Here is a 22,954-nt window from a genome sequence, read left to right as displayed (position 1 = left end):
TACTCAAGTATCCTTGCGTCCCTGGAATAAATCTCACTTGCTCATGACGAATGATCTTTCTAGTGTATTGTTCAATGTGGTTATCTAATATTTTGAGGATTTTGCATCTATGTTCATCAGGGATATTAGCCTATAGTTTTCCTTTTTTTGTGATGGCTTTGTCTGGTTTTGATATCAGGGTAATGCTGACCTCACAGAAAGTATTTGGAAGCTTTCCTTCTTCCTCCTTTTTTTTTTTTTTTTTTTTTGAATTTTTTATTTTTTGGAATAGCTTGAAAATAGTAGAATTCACCTGTGGATCTATATGGTCCTGAACTTTGGTTTGATGGTAGTTTTTGATTACCAATTCGATATCATTACTAGTAATTCATCTGTTTAGATTTTCTATTTCTTAGATTTTCTATTTCTTCCTAATTCAAGTTTGAAACATTTTATGTTCCTAGAAATTAATCCATTTCTTCTAGGCTGTTTGGTTTGTTGGCATATAATTTTTTGTAGTAGTCTCATAATCTTTTGTGTTTCTGTGGTGGGAGCTATTCTCTCTTGTTTATTTTATTTATTTCATTCCTCTCACTTTTTTTCTTGATGCATCTGGCTAAAGTCTTATCAATTTTGTTTATCTTTTCAAAAGATCAGATTTTGGTTTCCTTAATCTTTACAATTTTTTTCAGTCTCTATGTCCTATATTTTTGTTCTGATCTTTATCTCCTTCCTTCCACTCACTTTGCTCTTTTTTCTATTTTCTTTCAGTATAAATTATTTATTTGATATTTTTCTTGTTTTTTGAGGTATGTCTGTATTGCTATAAATTTTCCTTTTAGAACTGCTTTTGCTACATCCCAAAGATTTTTGGACCACTATGTTATCATTTTAATTTGTCTTCATGAGTTTTGATTTCTTTGATTTCTTCGTTGACCCCTTCATTGGTTGTTTAGTCAAATGTCATTTAGCCCGTATGCATTTGTGGGGTTTTTTTTTCAGTTTTTTTTTTTTTCTTGTGATTTATTTCTAGTTTCATAACCTTGTGGTTGGAAAAGATGTGTGATATGATTTAAATCTTCTTAAACTAATTGAGATGTGTTTTGTGGCCTAACATGTAATCTGTCCAGGAGAGTGTTCCATGTGCACTTGAAAAGAATATGTATTCTGCTATTTTTGGATGGGATGTTCTGTAAATATATGTTACATCCATCTGGTCTAATGTGTCCCTCAAAGCCACCATTCCCTTGTTGATTTTGTTTGGATGATCTATCCAGTGACGTAAGTGGGGTGTTAAAGTCCCCTACTATGATGTATTCCCATCAATATCTCCATTTACATCTGCTAATGAGTGCTTCATGTATTTATGGGCTCTCCTGTTGGGTGCATAAATAGTTACAATTGTTATATCCTCTTATTGGATTGATCCCTTCATCATTATGTAATTCCCTTCTTTGTCTCTTGTTACAGTCTTTGTTTTAAAGGAACAATGTGGGGTTTTTTTTAAGGTTTTTTTTTTTTTTATGTTTATTTCTGAGAGAGAGACAGGGTGTGAACAGGAGACGGGGAGAGAGTGGGGGAGATACAGAATCCAAAGCAGGCCCCAGGCTCTGAGCTGTCAGCACCGAGTCCAACATGGGGCTGGAACTCACAAACCACAAGATCATGACCTGAGCTGTAGTTGGACACTTAGCTGACTGAGCTACCCAGGAGCCCCAAAGGAACGATGTGTTTTGAACACATTCCAAAAAAACTTCATTTTTGCTTCCACCTCTGCATTTTATGTATATGCCATCATATTTTACATTTTTATCCATACTTTTCTTAGTCTAATTATAGCCTTTTCTTTTCCACTTAAAGAAGTCCCTTTACATTTCTTGTAAGGCCAGTTTAGTGGTGATAAACTCCCTTAACCTTTTTTTTTTTTTTTTTTTTTTTTTTTTTGCTGGGTAAAGTATTCTTGGTTGTAGGTTGTTTTCCTTTTAGCACTTTGAATATATCATGCCACTTTTTTCTGGCCTGCAAAGTTTCTGCTGTAAAATCAGCTGAAAGCCTTATGGGATTTCCTTTGTATATGACTTTTTGCTTTTCTTTTGCTACTTTAAAAATTCTCTATTTTTCCACAGTGGCTGCACCAGTTTGCATTCCTACCAACTGTGCAAAAGTGTTCCTTTTTCTCTACATTCTTGCCAACATTGTTGTTTCTTGAAAATTATATTTTATTTCTAATCTTTGATGTTTTAATTATGTGTTGATGTGTTATGGTATAGACCTCCTTGGGTTCATCTTATTTGGAACTTTCTGTGCTTCCTGAACCTGAATGTTTATTTCCTTTCCCATGTTAGGGAATTTTTCAGCTATTATTTCTTCAAATAAGCTTTCATCTCCTTTCTCTTCTTCTAGGGTTTCTGTAATGCAAATGTTTGCTTGATGTTGTCCAAGAGAGCCCTTAACTTATCCTTAAAGTTCTTTTTTTTTTAATGTTTTTATTTATTTTGAGAAAGAGCAGAAGAGCAGAGGAGGGGAAGAGAGGGGGGGAGAGAATTCCAAGAAGATCCATGCTGTCAGCACAGAGCCCAATGTGGGGCTCGAACTCACAAACCGTGAGATCATGACCTGAGCCAAAATCAAGAATCAGAGGCTTAACTGACCGAGCCAGCCAGGTGCCCCTTTTTTCTTTTTGAGGTTCAGCTTGAGTGCTTTCCAATACTCTGTCTTCTAGATTGCTCATCCATTCTTTTGCACCTACCAATCTGTTGATTCCCTCTAGTGTATTTTTTTATTTCAATTATTATATTCTTCAGCTCTGATCAGTTTTTTATATTTTATCTTCATTGAAGTTCTCATTGAGTTCTTCCACTCTTTTCTATAGTCCAGTGAGAATCTTTATGATCATTACTTTAAATTCTTTTTTTAGGCATATCGTTTATCTCTGTTATCTTGTTTTTCTGAGGCTTTGTCTTGTTCTTTTGTTTGGAATATATTCTTCTGTCTCCCCATTCTGCTTGATTTCTGTTTCTCTTTTCTGAATTAGAACATCTCCTTCTAAACTTGAAGAAATGGTCTTATATATAGCCATCCCCTGTGTAGACTGTGTGTGCCTGGTGACTTTTGTTGGCTGGCTGGAGCTGGAGCTCATGTGGGTTAAGGGTTATGGGGCACTCTGTGTTGGGGCTGCCCTGGTGGGATGGCCAGAACTGAAGCGGGTAGGCCAAGGTGTTCCTGAGGCTCTCTGTATTAGCTGTCTGGAGGACAGCTGAAGCTGAAGTGCATGAACACTGTGGGGGAGGGGGAGGGTCCTAGGACTCTACACAGAGGGCACCCTAGCAGGACAGCTGAAGCTGAAGTGGGCATGGGCCAATGCGGTCCCTGGCCTCTCCACACAGTGCCCTGGAAGGACAGCTGAAGCACAAGGGGTTCAAGCTGGAGGCCCAGAGATCTGTGTGCAGAAGCCCAGATAGCTGAAGCTGAATCTGGGGTGTTCTGAGAACTTCTATGCAGAGGGTACCCTGGTGCGGTGGCTGGAGCCAAGGTATGGGGCACGGGACAGGGGGACACCCTGGCATGACAGGAGTAGCTAAAGCAGATTTAGGACTGGGGTCGTCCTGGGGCTCTTCACAGTGAGGGTGCCCTGGTAAGAAGCTGAAGCTGAAGTGGGTGCCAGCAGGATAACTTGGGGTATTCTTCCAGGGGGTGCCCTGGCAGGGCAGGTAGAACTGAGGTGGGTACAGGCTGGAGCTTCCTAGTGTGTTCTGAGCAGGGGGCAGACTGACTGGTTAGCTAGTGTTGAAGCAGGTGTCAACAAGGAGGTCCTGGAGCATTCAGTGCCGGGGTGCCCTAGCTAGCTGTCTGAAGCCAAAGTGAGGTGGGCCTGAAGTGTTCTGTGTGCTTTGCACATGTGTCACTGTAGTGGGATGGCTGGGGCTGGCGTGGACTCAGGGCCCAGGGCTCACTGAGGTGGTAGGCCATGTAGAGTGCTCAGACCCTGTTCCCATCCATATTGCCAAGGTCAAGGGGGGGACATAAACCATGGTGCTAACCTGTTTCTCTGGCCAGAAAGTTCCAGCAACTTCCCCACCATTTGGCAGGATTCTGCGGCTAGTTGTTCTTTTAAACAGTGGCTTTCTTGTCTGTCCCCTGGTCATCTGGGGCTGGTGTGGGCTAGGGGGCCTGTGTTCACTGAGGCAACCCACCAGCTATGGTGGTCAGAGCCCTGTTCCTGGCTGCATTATCAAGGTGGAGGAGGAGTGTAAGCCATGATGCTCACAAACCCCTCCAACCCAGAGCAGTTCTGCAGGTCTCTTGCCATTTGGCAGAGTTCTAGGGCTGTGTCTTTTATATACTAGTTGCTCTTGTAAGCCATGCCTTTTTTTTCTGTGCCCCAGGGCAGAGGAATCTGCTCTCAGTACTATCCCATCACACTGTCTAGGGTAGGAGTTCTCTTTGTTATTGTGTCATCATCTCTCCCGCTGTTCTCTTATTGCACAGAAGCTGTTCAGGTAGCCCTTAGTTGTTCTTCTCAGGTCTATAAATAGGTGTAGATTTGGTATGTCTATGGAGGCAGTTAGTTCGGGGTGTTCGTACACCTCCATCTTGAAATGGACCTCTGTGCATTTTTAATTGGGGAAAGTGATGTTGTGAATATGTCTACTCTGTAGCATCTTCCAAAATGAATAATAATTTATTTTATGAGGATAATAATAATCTGATAAAAATAAATGAGTAACATAATTAGCTGAAATTTCTTTCCCTCTTTCTTTGCTCTCTTTTCTGTTCACTCTCCCTCTATGTATACTTTTGACTACTTCATTATTAAAATACTGAAGAATTGAGGTGACCATTTCCTGCAGTAGGTGATTCTTTCTACTAATTGCTGTTGAGCTTGTCTCAGCTGTTAGAAATGTTCACCTTGGTGGGCTGCGTGTGCATTTACAAGTTACTGGGTTTAAGTAGACTATAGCATTGAGAATATTTTCATCTGTATATGTAAACATGTGCATCAATAAAATTTGTTAATAAGGAAGTGAAATTAATGCATTTTAATATAAATCTCCTAATATAAAATACCTTTAATTCTGAGTTCTGCTGGGAAGTTGTGACATCTTGTGTGTGAAAGCCTTTTTACCATCATTGTTACATATTAACTGGGCATAGTTTAATATTAATAGCTCCTGAGAATCATGGTTAATCGAGGTCTTTATTTCCTGTATTTGGGTTTTATTTATGCAACAGTTTGGTTGCTTCTTTGTATAAAATGGTTGTAAGTATACCCAATACTATAACAAGGTTCTGGGCTCTTAACTTTGATGAACACCATGTCATTTCCATCGTGCTGCACTCAAAACAGCACAGATGTGAGTCTGGGAGTGGCGTCCCTGCTGCTTTCATGAGCCTTTGTTTGGAGAACACCCTGATTAACCCCCACCCTTCATGGTTCATTGACTCACTGATAGATCAAGTTTAAACTAGTACATATTAGCACATTTGTTACTAACAGAGGAACAGTTGGCCATTCTGTTTTACATTGCTGGTTCATTGCAAACTGGCGTGCTTAAAAGGTCTATACTCTAGAGTGTGAATTGAGAGGTTCCAAGAAGACTGAGAACTGAGTCAGTTGCGTATTAATGTTGAATTATACCTATATTTTAATCTTGTGTTATCTATTTGGGGGATGCTTATACTATTGTGAAATTATGAAAAAATGATTATTATTACTTTGAGATTCTTTTTTTTCCCCCAGGGCATTCAGGGGATTTAAGTGTCTTAATATCACTTTCATATTAAACAGTTTGTCATGATTCTATGAGAGAAGAGCCAGGTCGTAACTGCCTGATGATTTGTGTTGCATTCTTAAAATGTTTTCCAGGGTTCCTTATAGCTAGTGTACTACGTTTCCTTGTAGCTAGTGTACTACGTTTCCATATTACGTGGAAACGCTTATTGTTTCAAGAGGACTAGAATGTACATGTCTATCATGTCATGAAAAAAACTGTCTCCTATTTGTTTTTCAATAAATTAAATTCCTTAAAACTTAACTTTTTCCTCTTTCATACCTTCCTAACATAGTTTTCAAGGTCTACAAATGCTTTTATTATTGTTCTAGTTATTTCTATGGCAAAGAGTTTTGCTAAATCATTTGGCACTCTTTGTCTTGCCTTCATCATCACTCACTGATGCCATTTCTTTAACCAGCTACTTCTTTGCATTTTCCTTTCTCTTGTGAGATGATGAAGCACAAGTGCCGTACAGAGAGAACAGCACTCTGAGTCCAAGCCCAGATAAGACCATTGAGGCTGCCTTTCGAAACTAACTAATGCTATGTCTGGTTCTAGAATATGGCTGAAAGTAATGGGAAAGGGAGCCATATGGATATATGAGGGAAAAATGGTCCAACCAGAGGGAACAGTATGCATAAAAGGTTGAGCAAGAAAGTCACGTACAGAGGGAGTTAAGTGTGGGAAATGAGGTTACAGACATGTTTGGGGGGTAGAGCATGAAGGGTCTTGGCAAGCTTTGTATGTTTTTTTTTTACTTTTGTTGAGAAAAATGGGGGCCATTGGGAAGTTTTAAGCAAAGGAGTGATGTGTTAAAACTTTGAGAGTGAATATTCTGGCTGCTAAGTGGAGAGCAGACTCTGTGAGTGGGGAAAAGGATGGAGGCAGGAGACCAGTTAAGTGGAAATTGGTATAATCCAGGCAAAAGTTAGTGACTTAAATCAGAGCAGGAGCAAGAGAGGTGGTGGGAAGTGGTTGATTAAACTTTGGATTTGTTTTTTGAGATAGAGCTGTCTGGATTTATTGACATTGTAGGTATGGGGGAGGGATATTAAGAGAGAAAAAGTCAATGATGGCAACAAGATCTTTTTATCTTATTAGGGAAAATGTCAAATAATATAGAATACCTAAAAAACTGGGCACCTATATTGCTAACACCTAGATTCTACAGTTCCTAGCATTTTTTCCATATTTGTGTTAACATTTTATTCTGTTAGTACGTTTTAAACTACATACATCATGACATTTCTCTATGAAATACTTTAGTATGCATCTCTAAAAAAAAAAAAAGCGTTTTGCAAGTAACCAAATATCATTACCCTACCAAATGAATGAACAGTAGTTTCTTATTATCATTGAATACCTGGTCCATACTGAAATTTTCCCCATGTTTTCCAAAATGTCTTTTATAGCTGATTTGTACTAACTAGTATTCAATCAAGGATCATTCGTCAAATTAGATACAGTAAAACCTTGATTGTGAGTAACTTGTTCTGTGAGTGTTCTGCATACCGAGCAAACATTTCTAATATGTTTTAACCTGATAAATGAGCAATGTCTTGCAATATGAGTAGTACATGACACTGTCACATGATCACAACTGAGCCAATGGTTCTTGAAATTCACTTTGATATACAAGTGCTTTGGATTACAAGCATGTTTCTGGAATGAATTATGCTTGCAAACCAAGTTTCACTGTATATTTAAACTATAATACTAAACATTCCCCTCCTCATTTTTTAAATTCTGACATTGATTTATGGAAGAGATGAGGTTGTCATGTAGATATATTTAGGTTGTACTGTAGATTTCCTACATAAGGAATAATTATGTATTCCTTATGGAATATGGATTACTGGTCCCCACTCCCAGAAATTCTGACTCAGTGAGTCTCTGGTATGGGCCTTTCTACTGAACTGCTGGGTGATTCTGGGTTGTCCTTCTGAAGACCACCCTTTGAGCAGTAGTGTTGTACCACTGTCTGATTGCTTCTTGGTAGTGTCATTTAACATATTCTTCTATTCCTTCTCTTGAAAACTGTATTTCTAATATAAAGGCTTAATTAGGTTCATATTGGGCAAGAATACTTCATGAGTGGTACTGGGTACTTCATATTTCATTATCTCAGGTGATATGCAATGTCTGACTATCTCATGATTAATGTGGATAAGATTTCCCCAAGGCTAAGATTGATCCCTGAATCAAAGGGATGATGGCTTGATCTCTCCATTGTAACATTTCTATTTGAAACCAGTAGATAATTGTTGGGTAATACTCATGGACCAGGGAGAATAGTTTTCGATAAATATTTTACTTCATAGTTTTCACTTATCATCTGTGCCTGAACTAATTGTTTAAATAAAGGTAGATCATGAAAATTTTTATGCTTAATCATTATTTCTAAATTAGTCTTATTATTTTATAAAAAGGGATGTTGCTTCTACTGGTACTATTTGATTACTCATAAATGCAGTACTTACTAAAGAGGCAGGATAAATTCATAACTAGTTATTTGTAATTACCAATTTTCAGAGTAAAGTTTCTGACTGGAGCATGTGGAAAGAGGAAATTCTTATTTAGTGAAATAGGGAAGACTATGGGTAGATAGACCGACCCCATTTGGTAGGGAAAATCAGAATTTCAGTTTTGAATATGTTAACTTTGAGATGTCTATTAGACATCTGTATTAGAGTTCAGTTGTATAAAACATAAAATACTCAGCTATTTTAAATAAAAAGCTGTTTTATACAGATAATATGAAATGGCTAGAGGACAAGGGTCTAGTAAATTGAATATGCTGGTGACCTACAACTGTTACTGCATTGTTTTATTTTTCTTGCTCCCACATATGTGGCATCATGAGATGTTTTCTAGGACTAGTAAACTAAAGGAAATAAATGGGTATCTTCATGATACAATAGTAATTAGCCACTGAAGCATACAGCCCCACTCGAGTGTTACTAAAAGATAGGGAAAGAAAATTCTTGTGGTGGGCAGAACTTCAGACAATTGATACTAGTTATTAAGGAGTGATGACCAGAGGGATGGATCCATCTTAATGCATGGACAATGGTTAAGAGCTTCAAGAACTTGGAGGAAACAATTAGAAGTTTGGTGACAAGGATGTAGGAGGCAGACGTATATGGTTGGTTTTCACAGAATAAGGACAGAATATGAGATTTGTGTTTTATGTAAATGCTCACCAAAGAGCATTTATTTCAAAAGAGGAGATAATTAGGCAAGCAAGTTACCCCATTCTACAGATGTAAGTCAGCATCTTTTCAGAGCAACCCTAAGGCTTGCACGATGAGCACATACACAAAGTAGCCTTCATGCAGAGATGGGGGAAATAACAGCCAGTACTTGTGTTCACCAAGCCTGGTTTGACTCCCATTATTGCTGAGTATTCTACCTGTAAACAGATCAGCCTTGAGTCTAAAGATGGCTCTGTATCTTAGAGCAACCAGTCAACCATTTGGTGGCAGGTTGATTACATTGGAATCCCTCCACTGTGGAAAGTCAGTGGTTAGGCCCCATTGCTATGAATGTTTACTTTAGGTATGGATTTGAATTTCCTATCCACCATGTTACTGACAACACTACCATCTGGGACCCTACTAAATACCTTGTTCCATGAATTTACATTCTGTGCTGCTTTTGATCAAGGGACTCATTTATATTAAAAGAAGTGAGGCAATTGGCTGACAACTATGGGATTTGTTAGTCTTACCATATTTCCTGTTGTATTACATTGTGTTCTACCCAGGAGACAAAATTTTGGGAAATTAAAGTAGTTTCTGTTCTATAAACCAAATACATGGGTCTACGAACCAAGAAGTGAAGATAAAAGTATTATCTCTTAACTTCACCTCCAATGACCCCCTCATAAGATTTTTATTTCCTGCCCCTACAACTCTGAACTCTGCTGCTTTAGAGGTGTTAGTAGGAGAGAAGAATACTTTCATATGGGAATGTGACAATGGTTCAATTGAATTGGACATTGAGAATTAGTTGGCTGCATTATTGAACCAACAAATGGAAAACTATGAGCAACAAATGGAAAAAATAATAATGAAACTGCTATGCTGCCAAAGGTGATCAGTTCTAATTATCAAGGGGAAATAGTGTAGCTACTACTACTCAGTAAGAAGACTGTGTCTAAACCCAGTGGGCAACCTGGGCAATCCTAGGAGTAGGATGAAGTGAATAAGCCTATTGTCTAGGAAAATAAAAATGGCCAAACTGACTCTAGAAGACATAGAAAATTTAAACAGACCAATTACCACTGAGGCAATAATTTTTTTGTACTCCTAAAGGACAAACAAACAACACTGACTCTGATATTTTCACAGAGATATCTACCATGCCTTTAAGGAACAGAAAACTTCAATACTATTTAAACTATTGTAGGGCATAGAAAAAGAAGGAAAACTCCCAGATTTTGTTTACAGAGTTTTCATGAAATATATACCAACATCTGATGATGCAGATCCAAAAAAGGAAAATTATATATTGGTCTATTTATGAGTACCAAGCAACTCTTAATAAAAACAGATGGATATGTTGTCAACATGATAAATACATATCTCATTTTAAAGGTTCCATGGAGAAACTTTTGACGTATTATCAGTTCAATTCTAGAACTGACAAGAGTATCTTTTATCAGCACTATTAGTCATATTCTTCTGGTGGAGCCGACCAATGCAAGTAGACTCGAGAAGAAAATAAATGTGAATAACAGTTGGAAAAGAGAAAGTCAGATTACCATTATTTGCAGATGAAATGAGTTTTAGCCTGGAAAATCCAAAAGAATAAAGGAAATGTCTGTGATGAACAATGAGAAAATTAAAAAATATGTTAGGTGTAGAAATTAATAGTTTTGATAGATGTGGTAAATAGTCAGTTGGGAAGAAATTGGGAGCATATTGACAGTAACAGAAAAGATAAAAAAAATCTAGAATAGTTCAGTATTTAGCTGAAAAATGTTTAACATGGTACTGAGGGACACAGGAGACTTAATATGGAAAAGCATACCATGTTTTTGTACAATTCTTATTTAATCCCAATAAAATTCCAGTAGAATTTTTTTTACGCTGGACAAACTGATTTTAAAGATCATGTGTAGGGGCACCTGGGTGGCTCAGTGGGTTAAGTGTCTGACTTTGACTCCGGTCATGATCTCAACGCTTGTGGGTTTGAGCCCTGCATCAGGCTCTGTCCAGACAGCTCAGAGCCTATAGCCTGCTTTGGATTCTGTGTCTCCCTCTTTCTCTGCCCTCCCACTCACCCTTTGTCTCTTTCTCTCACAAAAATAAACATAAAAAATTCATGTGCAAAGATAAGCCAAAATAAACATGAAAATTCTTAAAATAAGAAAAAAGAGACAACCCTCCCAACTATTAAGTCATTTCAAAACTAATATTAGAAACATTATGGTACTGACATATGAATTGATCAGTCGACTTCAGATTAAATGGATCAGAAGAAATCCAAGCACATTCAGAAATTTATCTGAAGGTGGCATTTGAGATCTTTAAGAGAAAGATTATCCAATGAACGAATGATGTTGGGACTGGTGGACAGTCATCTGGCAAAAAAAGTGAAGTCAAACTCCAATTTTATACCTTTATTAAGAGAAATTTTAGATAGGATTAAGTAAAAATATGAAATAAAGACCATAAAATTATTAGAAGAAAAATATAGTGTTTTCTTGGATCACAAAAGGAAACTATTAAATATGACAAAACTCAGAAACCATAAAAATGATAAATTTAACAATAGGTGCATAAAATTAAAACTGTCAGAAAAAATAAAGATCTTTCTCAAACAGAAAAAAAATGGCATGATTAAAAATTAAAGGCAATGACACAGAAAAGTATTTGTAACTCACGTAACAAACAAAAGATTAATCTTATGGTAATATGGCAAAGGCAATATGAATTAGCTAATGCTATAAACTGATAGTTAACAGAAAAATAAAAGTATCTTAGATACTTTTATTTCTCAGCCTCTCTCATAAAGAGAAATGTAAATTGAAATTAGCATGAGATACAATATTTCTCTTCTCATACTGTCGAAGATCAAAAAGTTTGAAGATATTTTGGGTTTATAAGGGTGTAAGAAAATAGTCACTGTTCCTGGTGGAGTATAAATCGGTAGTAATAAATTGCTGACTATGTGCCATGTACTTTCTAAGCACTTAAATTTGCTTATTAACCATCACAATTACCTTTTGTAGGAAGTACTCTTATTGTCCTCATATTACAGATCAGGAAATTGAAAAACAGAGAATTAGACAAATAACCCAAAGTCACACAGCTGGTAAGTGGGAGAGCTAAGATTTAAAATCATTGACTTTGGGGCGCCTGGGTGGGTCAGTCGGTTAAGTGTCTGACTTTAGCTCAGGTCATGATGTCACAGTTTGTGAGTTTGAGCTCTGCATCGGGCTCTGTGCTGACAGCTCGGAGCCTGAAGCCTGCTTCAGATTCTGTCTCCCTCTCTCTGTTCCTCCCCTACTCACTCTCCCTCTCAAAAATAGATAAGATTAAAAAAAAAAGTTTTTAAATCACTGACTTTGATTCTAACACCCACTTACTGGCAGGGAGGGTGGGGGTTACAACTCTAAATTGTTTCAACAGCAAGTAATTAGGCAATAGGATAAACTCTCAAGGGTGCATGCCCCTTGATCCAGTAATTCTTCTAGAAATTTGTCCTGTAGTTACATGCAAATAGATGCAAAATGATATTCATTGTAGTATTGTTTGCAGTAAAGGAAGATTGGAAACAACTTAAATACACATTTCCAGGGAACTAGTTAATTAAATTGAGGTTCATCCAAAGTACTAGTCAGCTTTAAATAAAGTGAGAACGATCCTTTATGTAGTGATATGAAGTCATCTCCAAAATATGGTAAATGGAAAAAAATCAAGATCCAGGATAGTGGGTAGGGATGCTCCATCTATGTAAAAAGTTATAGAACATACACATGCATTTTTATATATGCAGAGAATATTTCTTTTTTTTTTTTTTTTGCTATATTATTATTTTTTTACATAGAATATTTCTGGAAGGATTCTCAAAGTGATACTAGTGGTTGTCATCCAGAAGGGGAACTGGCTGTCAAGGAATGAGCTGAAAACAGAGATTTTGAAGTTTTTACCATGAAAATGTTTGTACAGGAGACAGCTGACCATGTGATTCTCAAATATAGAACATTTGCACTGAGATCACTGTGTGAAGAGCATAACCTAGTGCCTCAGACAGACTTGGGTTTAGATTCAAACACTGGTTGGTCTACTGAGAGGGGCAGAGACTTTGTAGCTCTTCTGGCTCCAGGCAACATCTCTCCTCCCCCAGCTTTGGCATTGGCTGGAGGGAGGATAAATTCTTAGAGCTCTGTGTGCTTGGGGCAAGACCCCACTCCTCATACTCCACTCTCCAATCCCAACTGCTGCAAACAATTCTTATTTCTCTCATGCCGTGTTACTGCCCAAGGCCCTTCATCAGTTGGGTTGCCATTTGTCTAAAGCTCTATATACCCTCCAGCCTGACATCGTCCCCCTCTGCTTCACTCCAGACACTGTTCTGCCCTGTGGAACGAATAGTCCATCATGAGCAAAATCGCCTATATTGTCAACCACTTTCCCCCAAATTTCCCTTACCTTCTTACTTTAGTAGAGAGACCCAGCTCTCCCAGGAGTTTATTTATAGCTTCTCTTGCAGCCCTCAAGTGGTGGCTGTTTTCTCCATCTTGCATTTCAGACCACTGGTCCTGGAGGTGTTGTCAATGTCTCCATATCTGTCTTGCATCTCACTGCTATTTTGAGACCATTTTCTCTCCTTCTTTAAAAATTCTCAGTATTGACGGGGCATCTGGGTGGCTCAGTTGGTTAAGTGTCCGACTTCAGCTCAGGTTATGATCTTGCAGTTTGTATTTTGAGCCCCACATCAGGCTCTGTGCTGGCAGCTTGGAGCCTGGAGCCTACTTAGGATTCTGTTTCCCTCTTTTTCTGTGTCTCCCCCGCTCATGCTCTGTCTCTTAAAAAACATAAAAAATGTTAAAAAAAAAAAATCCTCAGTATTGAAGCTCAGTCCATTAGATGTCACTAGCTTAGCTTGTTATAGTCCTGTGCAGACTACTGGTTCCTTTTTTCTTACTCCTTGAAGATATTAGCTTCTGTCTTACTGTCATTCTCTCCAACATTATAGCTGCAATAGTTTTATGTGTTTTTTTTTAAATTTTGTTAAATGTTTATTTATTTTTGAGACAGAGACAGAACATGAGCAGAGGAGGGGCAGAGAGAGGGAGACAGAGAATCTGAAACAGGCTCCAGGATCCAGGCTGTCAGGAAAGAGCCCGATGTGGGGCTCGAACCCAAGAACCACGAGATCATGACCTAAGCTCAAGTCGGATGCTTAACTGACTGAGCCACCCAGGCACCCCAATTTTATGTGTTTTTATAGATTTTCTTTCAGTTTTTAGCTTTCCTTTCCTTTAAAGATCTTGATCTATACTTCATCCACCTCCTGTAATCATACTTTTAGAGCAGTGGTTCTCAAAGTGTGATCTCTGGACCCAACATCATCAGTGTCACCTGGGGACTTATTAATAAATTCTCAGACCCCAGATGACTGAGTCTAAAACTCTTGCACCTGGGAACCAGAAATCTGTGTTTTAAGTAGCCCTTCAGATTATTCTGATGAATATGAAGTTCATCAGGTTTTATTATTGTCATTACCAGTAACTCAGTCTCACTTTCAAACATGCTACCCTGCATGTGGCTATTGGCTTCTGTCTTTCTACCTCACTTGATCTACTCTCCCAACTCCTAAAATTATTCAACCCCTATCCCGAGACTACAGTTAATTGATTATACCACGTTTTCATTAATTCTTAATCCTTCTTGTGTTTTCACTTTCCCCTTACCCACACATTTGACTACTCTTTGACTATTCTCTTTCACATAACACACCTAAAGAGTAAACAAAATCCTGTCAGCTCTACCTTTAAAATATGTCTGGAATCTAACTTTTCTTAGAATCTCCACTTCATCCAAACACAGTCATTTCCCACCTATTCTTACTTTGTCTGTCCTTGTACCTACAGTGTCTGCTTTCCACAGAGCAGCTCGGGTGATCCGTTTAACATGCAGGGTTATGTTGCTATGCTGTTCACAAATCACCATGCTTTTCTTCTCACTCAGAACAAAAGTCAAAGTCCTTGTCAGTGCCTACAAGGCTGGGAGTGATATGATTTTCCCTGGCCAGAAAGTCATTTCTTCTACCTTGTCCTCCTCCTTTCCCATTTTGGGGTTTCATTTTATCCTGAGAACTTATTACCGCTTGACATACTCTAAATTCTCTTATTATTTCCGTCCCTTACCATTAAAATGGAAGCTTCGTGAAGGCAGAAACTTTGTTCACTGATAGAGCCTCAGCTTCCAGAATCCTGTCTGGTAAATAGTATGCATGCAGTTATTTGTGGGTAAATGAATGGATGCCATTACTATCCATATGGCTAAAGGTTAACACTACCCTTTTATTCATTCATCAAATATGTGATCATCTATTATATGCCTCGCACTAAGGAGATAGGATATGGAGAAAAACCCCAGAGTTTCCAGTCTAAGGTCTGAGAACAAATAATAGGTATAAAATTATAATGCTAAAAGAATCAAGATTGGAAAGTGTAGGGACCTGCAAGAACAAATGATAAGGGGGAAATGACCCAGCTAACGTCACAAAACCAAGGGGTTCATGGAAGTCCTTCCCAAGGAAGTGACGACTAAGGCGAGATCAAAACAAAGAGTACAGGTTAATTAAGCAAAGTAGCAGCAAGCATAGGTGGGCAGACAAGGCAGAGTGGGTGAAATGGCACTGTGGTAGAGGGAGCATGGTGTGTTGAAGGAGCTGAATAAAGTAGAGAGAAGCTTGAGGAGGGAGCCTGAGAGCAGAGAGGTTGGAGACTTTTTAATTATCTCTCTTTATTCCACCTAATTAAGAAAATCTTTTAAAAATCCTGCTTTATTCAATAGAAATCCCCCCTTCTGATCTCTAAATAGGTATCAAATTGCTACCTAATTTTTATATACTTAGACTCTAGCTTCATAATCATCATATTAAGTGCACCCAAAAGGAAAAGATAAATGAGAAAAATGAATACATGCTCTGGTGAAAAATTGGCTTTGTTTTATGTTTAAAAAGACTGCAATTTATCAGGGTGTCTAAGGAATGGAACATTCTGCTTAATTTATTTAGTTTCTATTGCTATTGTTGTAAACTGGGGCTTAAGAATAAAATTAATTTGTTTAAATTTTTTTTTAAGCTTGCGTATTTATTTTGAGAGAGCATGAGTGGGAGAGGGGCAGAGAGAGAAAGAGAGACAGTATCCCAAGCAGACTCCACATTGTCAGCGCAGAGCCCAATGAAGGACATGATCTTACAAACCATGAGATCATGAACTGAGCCAAAACCAAGAGTCTGACGTTTAACTGACTGAGCCACCCTGGCACCCCTTTGTTTAAACCTTTTAAGAAAATCTTAATAGTTTTAGCCTCTTTCCTGACTAAGGGGATTGTTTCACAAAGGTTGAATCGGGCATATAGCATACTCTATATTTATATAGTATATGTATATTTATAAGGCTATAAACCTTCAACTACAATGTCCTTATCCTCATAAGCCCCAAATGACTGTTTCTTATTTCCAAAATCTTCTGTTACCTCAGTCATGATATAGAAAGAGGGGGAAATAAAAGTTGGTTTTTATAACATTGATGACTGACATTTAGTGCCTAGACACTTTGCATGCTGGGCCTGAGAAATGAAGCAGGGTCTTTCGATAAAAATACCGGGTAAGATAAATTTAATTTGGATATTTAATCTGAGTCTTGGCCTCTGAGGTGTAGAACAAGTTTCTTGTCCTTGTCACGTTTTAATGAAAGTGAGCCCTAGCTTTAACTGCTTTGTCCTTCCTGGTTAAAAGACAGCAGTCTTATCCTTTATAGCAGGTTTTTGTTTTTGTTTTTGTTTTTGTTTTACCTGATCCAGAATTGCATTTATTTCTCCTCTCTTTAGTTTCCTTTAATCTGGAACATTTCTTCAACTTTCTTTGTTTCTCACGATACTGACATTTTTTGAGAGTTTAAGGCAGTTATGTTGAGAACGCCCCTCAACTAGAGTTCATCTGAGTGTTCTATCGTTGGAGCCACATTATGCACCACAGGAGTGCTGTGTCCTTGGTGTTGTGAATTACATATCACAAGGTATTACAACGCTTATGTATCCTTTTGTACCTTAAGGGTATGGTTAACTTTGATTACTTGACTAAGGAGGTGTCTGCTAGATTTCCCCACTGTAAATGTCCCTCTTAACTCTTTGTAATGACAACAATAAAGAGGGACAGAGTTTAACAGTAAGTAAATATTTTGTTCCCCAACTGGCTGTCACTGATGGTTTTACTATCCATTGCTGAGTCTTGCCTGGATCTATTATTAATAGAGCTGGGTGGTAAACACAGTGATTTTTCTAACTCTGTAATTTCTTCCTTGTTTAGTAGTTGTCATTCTATAAGACAGAGTTTTTCCTTCTCCTCCTTAGTATGATATATTATAGTCTTTACTCCATTTCATGTTGGCCCAGGTTTGGCAATAGGAGTTCTGAGATTTGGGGTTTGTCATCGTGTTGTGTGTGTGTAAATGTAACAAAAAGTAGTTAATAGAAGCACACAGAATAAAGTGGGAATGAGAAGCCACAGAGGTGAATTCTGTTGGTGATTAGGAAAGGCTTTAGTGGGAAAATGGTATTTGAGGTAAGCGTTTAAAAAGTGGCAGAATTTGGGATGCCTGGCTGGCTCAGTTGGTAGGTAGAGCATGCCGAGTCTTCATCTGAGGGTTATGAGTTCGAGCCCCATGCTGGGCATGGAGCCTACTTAATTAAAAAAAAAAAAAAAAGTGGCAAAATGGTCACAGAAATGGTGATAAGGTGGAGTGGAAGGGAAGAAATTGTCTGAACAAAGCCTGACCTACCTGGTATTCGGCAGGTAAAATTCAGTGGTGCCAGAGCATGATGAGGCAGCTGAAATGGAACAGAAAAACCTCTGCACTTACTGAGTTTCGTGCTGGTCTCTGCTTAGAATTTCTTCTCTGGCCTCGCTCCTGCTGTTTTGCTAGGGGAGAGGGTGAGGTATGAGGAAGGAGGGAATTCTAAGTAGTGAAAATCCACAGGAGCCAAAAGCCCCATTCGAATACTCCCTTCTCCAGAAGGCCTTTCCTGGATCCCTGATAAGAATTAACCACCCTCTTCTCATACACTCCCATGGTTATTGGTGCCTTTCTGTTAATGATTCTATTTTGTTTTGTGGGGTTTCTATTTTCTCGATTCATCTTTCCCCTTTAAACGCAAACCGCATCTTAATCACTTTGCTCTGGTAGTCCGCGCAAATGCTCAATAAATGTTTCTGGAATACATGGGAGAGGGAAAGGAGAGGATAGGTTGGAGTTGGTTGGAGAAGTGCTCTGAATGACGTGTTAGGGGGTTCAGGCTTGCCCACACGCAGCTTTTGACAGGTACAGGCCTGATGAAGGTATGACGTGGGGGACTCAGGGGAATGGGAAGGACAGTGAGTTGTCCCTGCAGCAGCCGCAGAGAAGCCAGAGGGCAACAACTAGGAAGGCCAGAAGGCGTGGAAGCAAATAGTTACCATCTCGTGGATCTGGATCTGGGCACTGGTTTGTAGGAATGTAGGAATCAGAAGCGGGGAAAAAACCAAAAAAACAAAACAAACAAAAAAAACACACCAAACACAAAAAAGAAAAACAAATAACAAAAATGGAAGGAATTTAACATAGTTTTGAGATTTTAAGACTTGACGATGAGATTGACAATGGCCTCTTAGCAAAATATTAAGCACAGGGACAATTACAGAGAATGTAGGCACTTTAGCACGGTCCTGCCTCTTCCTCATCTAATACTCTCCCTGAATTCAAAACAGTATGTGCTGTTGAAAGATTTCCTTCTATCAAATATGATGAGAAATGAAATATTGTCTTCAAGTGCAAAAAAACTGACTTTGGTGTAATGGACTTTTCCATTTGGCTTTAGGAATGGTTTTATTAAGAGCAGATGCTAGTAACTGCTTTCTTAGCCTTGAAACATGGTCTTATGACAGCAGCTTACCTTGGAAGAAGTGATCTGTAGTGTTCTGGCTCCTCTGTCCCTCCTGCACTTCCTAACAGAAAATTTGCTTTGCACCTGCTCCAACTGGGTCTAAGTGATAAGCGTCTTGCAAGCCCAGAAAATTGTAGTATCAAATCTCAGCCCCAACTGTGAGGCAGTGCTCTCATCGAATCCCCACTGAGAGGCTTTCTTTCCCAATTCTCAGGGGAAGAGTCCTTTCTCCCCTGGCCCCTTTTCAGGCTTGAACTTCGACCTAACCCTCTTTTTAGGTCCCAGCATGCATTGCACTGGGTGCTCACCCTGACCCAGCCCTGTGTACTCTGCTCCACCCTGGGCTCATCCACAGGTCAAGTGTGGGTAGCCCTGGGGTCACTGGAGTGCCCAATTCCAATAATGAGCATATTTATCTTAGGAGAGGAAGTGAGCCTTTCTGTTCTTTGCAGCCTATTGCTTTTTTCCCTCAGAAATAAATACTAATGGGGCATTTGATATATTATCTGTGATTGATAAGTGTACATTGCCTAATAATATTCACAAAGTTGCTTTCATCCACATTTTCCTTCATAAATGCTTTGTTATAACTCATGATTTAAGAGGGATATACCTATTTAACTGCTAGGGAAATGTAAATGTTTTAAAATCATGCCATGTTCGGGAAAACTCTTATAAGAATTTCAAATAAAAACAGAAAATGCTATTTAAATGGGTGAATAACATTCTAATTGGACTTAGTGTACGTTTTTAAAGGGAAAGAAAAAATACCTTTGTCTTTATGTTTTCCTCTTAGGTTTTTCAAATAGACCAAAGTCATTAAAAATAATTCTTAACCCCCAAAGCCACAAAAAAGAAGCTACCCAGGTCTATTATGAGAAGGTTGAACCACTGTTGAGGACGGCAGGAATAAAGACTGACGTAACAAGTAAGTCATTTTCACAGTATAATTTTGCCACTAAAAAATAATACTTAAGGAAGCAAAATAACCTGTATTTGTTCTTAAGTCAAACTGAGGAAACTACCTATGATAGCTAAAGCTTTTTTATGTGCTTCCATAACCTACCACAGTCAGGTCCGGGATTATAACTTATTTTGTTTTCTTTTTTTATTGTGTTATTTTTATTAGAATATCAGTATTTTCTCTTTAGACCCCCATTTTCAGACTTTAAAAATTATTAGGAATCATTTCAAGAGGAGCTGCATACTTTTTGATATATTCATTGAGATGTTTATTATTTACACATTATTTCTGCAGATTCGCAAGCAGTTGGTTTTTGCTCACTTAAATGTTTGTCTTCCCATGGAATCCTTCATTAGGTGGTTTTTGTTCTGACTCTGACCCCTGCTGGTTAGGTCAAAACGAAGCATGTAACTGCAGGTTTAGATGAATTTTGGGAAGCCAGTAGCTTAACTTCATTGCCTAAAATAAGAAAAGTGCTTAGGTTTTTGCTGAGGAAAAAGAAATTGGCCAATGCTAAAGTTAATAGAAAGAAGGTTAGCAAAATCCTTTTCAACTTTTTGAATTTGGTGACCAAATGCCTTTGTTTCCTTCGAGTCTCTTATTTCTCCCAGGGGGGGTAGACTGAAAAGGAGAGTTGGTGCTGTCAAAAATCATAACCCCAGTTTGTCTGATTTCATTTCTACGTCACGTCACTAACATACAGTGCAGACTTGTAGTAAATTTAAATTGCTGAAGAGTATTGCATAATAAACCTATCCAGGAGACAAAGTCGGAATGTATTTGGGTTCTCCTAGTCCCACTTATAAATTCCTTGGGAAGGGATTCAGAGTGATGTGGTTTTGCTCAGCTGTAACCATGGAGATGGGTTTCACAATATAGATCAGACTTGATGCCCTCACCTCTGACTTGACGGATTGCGGTAGAAGGAAGTTCCTTACAAAAAGTAAACAAAAACAAAAACAAGCTAGCAAACAAAAAACTCAACCACATATTTTTTAGGAAGGTCAGCCACTCCAAAAGGCATCTATTACAATGGCGGTTCAAAAGAAACGACCATGAAAAATTCAAGCGGAATTTCTGAACTGAAATAAAATTGTAGTGAGAAGTTAATCTTTTACCTTTGTGGCTTTTGGCTTACTTAGAAGTGATTTGTAAGGAAAAGAAACAATGCAAATCTATCATCCCTTTCCACTGAAGATTTTCAAAGATTGGTAGAAGAAAAGTTTGAAACTGATATTAGGATGAAACAATTAAAAGTTGAATAAACTTATTGGTAAACTTAATAACATTAATTATGTTGTTTCATTGATTTAATATCCAGAAGTTTGATGTGGATACTACTATGTATCATTCAGTTCAGCATGTGTGTTGTACCCATAATATCTTTGGAATGATTTCATTAATTTGCTTTGACTTCCTCAGTTTTGACTTCCTCATAAATTTGATCTTTTCCATCATCATAAAATGGTTCAGCGGACTGGGTCCTTCTTCGTTCAAATCAAATGGGATGGGGAAAGGTGTGTATATGTGAGAGATCTAACATGCTTTAGTACTGAGCAAGGATTAACATCTTTTCCTGTCAGTGTGACTGTCTTATTATGTGTGACCAACCTGGAGCAGTCAGTCTTTTAAATGTTCAGACCCTTTGCGTGGGCTGGAAGTAGGACTCCCTTTTCCTGAAGCCTGAAAATACCTTAACCAAATCTGGCTTCTATTAGGGAGGGGGGAAAAGGTCCAAATGGCTTCTAAAAAGGCTCCCAACAATGTGCACTAGAGGAAGTTTAAATCCAGATTATGGATGAGGCCACACTCAGGAGTTTACTCATCATGTATTAATCCGAAGTTGGTGTAAATTTTTTATCATAGCATTGTACTCTGGTTTATTAAAGATGATTCTGCCAGCAGAATAGAGATTAGGAAGGAGGAGAAAGAGAATAGAGGAAAGAAAACTGGTAGACGATGAAACCTGACCTAAGAGGAAATGATCAGAATGTCCTTTCCTCCTTTTGCACTGGAGAGAAAAGTTTTATGTCCTTGGGCTCTTTTTTCCCCTAAATTTCTAATTATTATTGAATATTATATTTAGTTTAATGTAATATAAAATTAGGACATTACATAAAGCAAATTTAGAATTTTCTTATATATTTGTGCAGAATGGCTAATTATTAGCTGCCTAACACTCCTCCTACAGGCAAAATTATAAAATTACATCTTTTGCTTATAAACCCACCTTGGTAGGTACATTAGCTAAATATTTATATTTTAAAAGTTTCCTATTTCGTGTGAGGGACTGAATAAACATGTGAATGCTTGAAAAATTTTAGAATCTTCTTGCCTGTTTCACGGTATTGTTTTGTAGTTTGAGTCGGGTAATGTCTTTGACACTCCTTGTATATTATGAAGTTCTATAGAAAGATGCTATGCATGTCTGTTTCATAAATCATGTAACAATAAGATTCAATTAACACCTTGAAAGAAAAAGAATATAGGAAAGACTAAAGCAGAAAAGGTATGTATTTTCTGCACATCCAGTGTGACCATTATTTTAATCTATCTTCTGTGCATTGCTGAGTCTAAATGGAATACAAGTTACATAATAAATTCTACATGATAATGAATTCACAAGGAGATAGTGTCATATAAATGAGGCAGGATTTGAAAAATTCTAGCGAGGTACATACACTTTAAAAGGTTGTTTTCTATATATTTCTTTTAAAAATGAATAGCAAAAAAATTAATAATTGGACTAAAAAATGGGTGAAGGATCTGAATAGCCATTTTCCCAAAGAAGACATAAAGATGGCCAATAGGAAGATGAAAAGGTGCTCAGCACCACTCGTCATCAGGGAAATGCAAATTAAAACCACAATGAGACATACCACCTCACATCTGTTAGAATGGCTGTTATCAAAAAAAAGACAAGAAATAACAAGTGTTGGTGATGATGTGGAGAAAAAGGAACACTGGTGCACTGTTGGTGGGAATGCAGACTGGTGCAGCCACTGTGGAAAACATTATGGAGGTTCCTCAAAAATTTAAAAATAGAACTGCCATCTGATACAGCAGTTGTA

General features: G+C 38.0%; 1 protein-coding gene across 2 annotated transcripts in view; it reads left to right on the top strand.

Annotated features, from left to right (window-relative positions):
• The window catches only part of CERKL (ceramide kinase like), a 105,216-nt gene that overhangs the window by 53,523 nt on the left and 28,739 nt on the right, over positions 1–22,954 (top strand). For both annotated transcript variants that reach the window (XM_027055365.2, XM_053215399.1), the window contains exon 3: positions 19,716–19,847. In XM_027055365.2, coding sequence (XP_026911166.1) covers positions 19,716–19,847 — 132 coding nt within the window. The remainder of the gene's footprint in view (positions 1–19,715; positions 19,848–22,954) is intronic.

This window comes from Acinonyx jubatus, chromosome C1 (assembly GCF_027475565.1).
Source record: "Acinonyx jubatus isolate Ajub_Pintada_27869175 chromosome C1, VMU_Ajub_asm_v1.0, whole genome shotgun sequence".
Taxonomy (NCBI): domain Eukaryota; kingdom Metazoa; phylum Chordata; class Mammalia; order Carnivora; family Felidae; genus Acinonyx; species Acinonyx jubatus.
This window is presented reverse-complemented; position numbering and strand designations above follow the sequence as displayed.